Below are 5,065 nucleotides of genomic sequence, written 5' to 3' on the forward strand. Positions count from 1 at the left end.
ATTTCTTTCTTTGTGAGGTTGGGATTTGGCGAGAACCTTCCAGCACTCACGATCTGTAGTGGAGGAGACACAGGCTTCCCTTAGAAAGTGGTACTGAAAATGTGAAAGCAAAAGTCTTGAGGTTTGAACTTCGCTGGCCCCAGGATGCTCCCGTTGCCACGGCAACCGCCCGGCCTAAGTGGTCCCCAGAGTGCCGCTAAGGAAGCTGGGAAGAGCTCTGTCCTTCCCAAGATGGCGGCACGGCCAAGGGCGGGGTCCGGGGCCGCCAGCAAGTCTAGACCTTTTCTGCCGTTTCCTTTTTTTCACACTAACGGCGAACTTCCACCAACACTTGTTCTTTTTCCTGGTTCAGAGAGTCCGGGAGCGGAGACAGAAGGGTTGCCTGCAGGGATTGGGGCAAATACCCAAAGGGAAAGGCGGGACTTCCGCGTCCGACCGGAAGTGACGAGACAGTCGCGGTCGCCGCCAGGTGGAACGGCAGGTGGGTTCAGGTGCCAGCCTGGCCCGGGCCTGGCTGTGGGACCGGCACTCTCGGTGAGCGACCGAAGCGGCTCCCAAGGGTCTGGAGACCGTGGGGCGGGCTCCAGAATCCGAGCCCATCGCCCTGGCCTGGGGTCCTCCCCTGTACCAAGTAAGAATCACCTACTCCCCCCTCCCCCCCGCGCGCCCTTCCAGCCTGAGGCTTCCTCTCCCAGTCCAGAGGGAAGGACCAGAGCCCCCCGCCCCCCGGCGGGTGGGGGAGGGGCGGGAGCTTGGGGCTGGCATCTGGGCACTTCAGTTCCTTAAAGCCCGGTGTTTTTTTCTCCGTCAGACCCAGTTTCCTATTCCCCTCCCGAGCTGGGCACTTAGCCAATCGGCTCCAACTCTCGGAACCATGTTTGCAGACTTAGACTATGACATCGAGGAGGATAAATTGTGAGTATATTCTTCCCCAGGACCTGAGAGCTGAGGACCCCGGTTCCTCGTGTCCTTGGGTGTCCTAGCTCCACACACTTTTTCTTCTCAGTAGACGGGAGTAGAAATGGGCCCAGACGTCCCAGTAGTAGATCACTTGTAGGGAGTTGTGACAGGTTAACAAATAAACATGACTTGGGCCAGGTGAACCCTGGAAGGCGTTATCTAGGTACTGCTAGGGTGGTCTGGGAAGGTGTTCCAAAGATGGCAATGGAGCCAGGTTGCAAAGGCTACACATGGGAATATCACAGACCGACCTTCCTTCCCGGCACAGATGATTAGTCAAGTAGACTTTCAAAAAATCGTATTTGTCTGACCCTTAGGAAGCGTGAGCAGATCTCATGGCCTTGTGTGTCGTGAGTCTTCCATAAGAGGTGAGCAGCTGCTGGTGGTTAGGAAGTTGGTCTTCAGGAACCAAGCTGGCACCTGAGCCTGTTCACTACTAGACAGCCTAAGTTGTCTTGTGACTGCTGTGGTGTCTGAGCAGGAAGATGGCTGGCTGGAGGATAGCTGAGTAACTTTCTTCTAAAGGGAGGGGGTTGTCATGTCCTGCGAGTACAGTACCTGAGAAGGGGTACAGGATGGGCTTGGCGGAATCGTGGAGTTTCCTTGGCGTTAAGTCCCATGGCAGGTTTTTGGCAGCCCTGGGCTTTGACCCTACACCTGCATCACTCCTGAGTGTGTTCAGGTACAAGTTGCTCTTTCTAGAGGAGAAAGGGAGAGCCAACTTTTTGTAGGTTGTTGGAGCTTTTCTGGACATGGGAGCCTGCTCCTTCCAGTCTTCCTTCCGCTGGAATTCAGTGTCACTTGCTTTTCTTTCCAGAGGAATCCCCACTGTGCCTGGGAAGGTCACCCTGCAGAAGGATGCTCAGAACCTGATTGGGATCAGCATCGGAGGAGGGGCCCAATACTGTCCTTGTCTCTATATTGTCCAGGTATGAGACACATGTTGTAGGGCAGGGCAGGGTCCTGGGCGGAGTGTTTCACCTCCCTTCTTGGGTGTGACAGAAAGAGGTTCATTTTTCCACTCTGAAAAAAACTAGCTCCAGAGGCTGGGAAATGGCTCAGTCAGTAAAGTGTTTGCCATGTAAGCTTGAGGAGCAGAGGTTGTTTTTGTTTTTTTGTTTTTTCCTGAGACAGGATTTCTCTGTATAGCCCTGGCTGTCCTGGAATTCACTGTGTAGACTGGGCTGGTCTCGAACTCAGAAATCCGCCTGCCTCTGCCTTCCAAGTGCTGGGATTAAAGGCATGCACCACCACCGCCTGGCAAGGAGCAGAGTTCAAGTCTGGGCACCTGTGTAAAACACTGATGGGGTGTGTGTTCTTGTAACCATAGTATAGGGGAGGTGGATGCAGGTGGCCCTAGGCTACCTAACTGAATAGGTGGGTTCCAGATTACAGAGACACCGTGCACACAACTCTGCCACCCAAGAAAAAGGTGCTTAGTGCCTGGGGAATGAAAACAGAGTGACTGACCTGCACACACATATATATGCATACATACATGAATGCATACATTTGCACACATGAATGCACACAGACATACACCTGCATTTGACAGCAGACAAAGGTCGATCTTGCTTCTTTAAAATTTTACAATTGTATTTGCATATGTGTGTTTGATGTGTGTACATGTGAGTATGGGTTCACTCGAGTCAGAGGACAACCCTGGAGAGTCAGTTATCTGCTGTGAGATACCATGTTTGAAATCAGGCCCCGGGCCTTGCATGGGAGCCATCTCACCTGCCCTGCTTTCTGAGGTCTGGTCTGGTCTGCCCTGCGCTCTAAGGCCCTTGAGTGGGGGCTGTCCCTGCTCTCTTCTTTTTCTGTTCTTCACTCCCAGTTCTGGTCTGGCTACCTGGCAGACTCTTCTTGGCTTCACATGGTTTGTATTCACCTGAAGTTAGTGCTGGTTACTGCCTGGTGTATAACAGATATTCAGTGTAAATGTCTCAGTATGAGCCTGTTTGCCGACAGAGGGAAGGCAGTGAGGTAACTGTGTCCCTGCTGGGCGTGGCAGCATCACGCCTGCAAACCCTGCCCTTGGGAGATGGAGGCAGGGAGGGTCAGCAATTCAAAGGCATGCTTGCCTACACAGTGAATGAGTTTGAGGCCTCTGTGGGCTGCTCATATGTTTGCCTGTCTCAGCAAACAGACAAAAGGAAGTAATATTTCAAGGTTCGTATGTATGTAAACTTCCCTGAATACTAGTGAGTTTCTTAATCACTCTGGGCCTCCATTTTCTTCTCTGGTAACTGAGGATTTAAAAATATGTAATCCAGGTTCAGTTCCTAGCACCCATGTCAGGCAGCTCACGACCGCCTTAACTCAAGGTCCATGGGATCTGATGTCCTCTTTGGCCTCCTGCTCCTGCATGCATATAGTGCACGTGTGTCCACTCACATACACATTAAATTTTGAAATTAAATATTGAAAGCCCATACAGGCCTACATGAGACCCCATTTCAAAAGAAACAAAATCCAGTAAATTAATAAAATGAAGTCTGTAAGCACCAATGTCTTTATGTTCTTATGAAGATGGAACAGAATGGCAATGGGCCAGGTGCTTCCCCAGGTCACGGCTGCCATGACTCCGCCATGCTAGTGAGAGGAGAGCAAGTTCACAGTTTCTGCTGAGGAAGCTGCCCTGGTCATCTCCACTGCAGTGCACACGTTGGGCAGATCTGTCATGAGGCCTACTTCACCAGGTGCCTGGCCAGTCAGTGACATTTCTGTAGCCTTGGAAGGATCCAGACTGTCCCCTGTGGAACACCCATCCGAAAAGGCCTTAGAAGCAGACTAGGCACTGGGTCTCTGGGAAGATCATCTGCTCTTACCTCTACCTTCAAGGGTGATTTGGTCTCGTCTGCCCCAGGAGACAGAGAGAAACCTTTCCTGGGTCCCTGTGGCCACGTACCTGCGCAGCCTCTGTGCTATTAGACTCCACCTCGTGTTCACTGCCAAGGATCATGGTTATTGAATGAACTGCATCCTAACATAATGGCATTTCTTCTGTTTGCACATAAGCAAAGGCCTGTGTCCATCAGCAGTGCCTGCCCTCCGTCTCACCCTGATTTGGCTCCCACTTTTCCTGGTTGTGTTTGTTATTATCTTTAAAGAGGTAATAACAAACACTTGAATGTAAATGTCCATGCAGACCAGAGGCGTCAGATCCCTCTGAAGTTGAACTCACAGGAGTTGATGAGTTTCTGGGTTTGTGGGTTCTGGGGACTGACTTGGGTCTTCTGTAAGAACAGATTGCACATAATTGCTGACCCGTCTCTCCTAGCTTCCTGTCTTGTTTGTTTTCTTACTTCATCACTCCTGGCTTCCTGTCTTGTTTTCTTTATAACTCATTCTTAGTTCAGGAGATAGAGAGTTCATTCAGTCTTTTCTAAAACCACAGATCTCCCTAATATCCCATCTTCCACTCAGTATTAACATCACTGGTGATGTTCATGAAAGCTTTTCTAAGACCCTGGCCAGCTCTGTGGAGGCTCAGGAGATAAAGAGGGGACAGAAACAAGCCCCGCCCTTCTTCTGTACGTGTGCTGAATTTTCTAATGAACTGGTGTCTTTCTTTCTTTGTTTTTTAAATGTACTTATTTTTATGTGTATGAATATTTTACTTGCGTGTATATTTGAGCATGATATGCATGTCTGTTACCTGGGGAGGCCAGAAGAGGGCATCAGATCCCTGGGACTGTGGTTACAGATAGTTGAAAACCACCATGTGGATGCTGAAATTCAAACCCAGGTCCTCCGGAAGAATAACCAGTGCCCTTAACTGAATTTAATTTTTTTTTTTTTTTTGGTGAGATAGGGTCTCATCTAGCCTGGGCTGGCCTTGAACTACTGATCCTGATCCTCCAGCTTCTCCCTTACAGTGCTAGCCTTATAGTATGTGTGCTGCCATGCTCAACCCAGGATTTCCTTCTCAGCATTACTTCATCACCTCTTTTTACTTTCTCTGGTATTTCCTGCTATTTGCCCTTGTGTTATCTTGTTTTCTCAGACTTTTGTCATCTGTCCTCAATCTAGCCCCTGGGACCTCTGCTCTTCATTTCTCATCTCCACGGCCCCTTCTTGGTACATTCTGGAGACCTCCTTT

At 50.0% G+C, this 5,065-nt stretch overlaps 1 protein-coding gene across 2 annotated transcripts in view; it reads left to right on the forward strand.

Moving 5' to 3' along the window:
* The first annotated feature begins 238 nt into the window (after positions 1-238).
* Positions 239-5,065, forward strand: part of Pick1 (protein interacting with PRKCA 1) — a 20,425-nt gene continuing 15,598 nt past the window's right edge. The window contains exons 1-3 of one of the 2 annotated variants that reach the window (XM_031349241.1): positions 239-481; positions 812-915; positions 1,778-1,889. In XM_031349241.1, coding sequence (XP_031205101.1) covers positions 875-915; positions 1,778-1,889 — 153 coding nt within the window. In that variant the 5' untranslated portion in view covers positions 239-481; positions 812-874. Of the gene's footprint in view, positions 632-811; positions 916-1,777; positions 1,890-5,065 lie in introns of both variants that reach the window. The other variant, XM_031349233.1, reaches the window with a different exon arrangement.

This window comes from Mastomys coucha, unplaced genomic scaffold, assembly GCF_008632895.1.
Source record: "Mastomys coucha isolate ucsf_1 unplaced genomic scaffold, UCSF_Mcou_1 pScaffold11, whole genome shotgun sequence".
Classification (NCBI taxonomy): domain Eukaryota; kingdom Metazoa; phylum Chordata; class Mammalia; order Rodentia; family Muridae; genus Mastomys; species Mastomys coucha.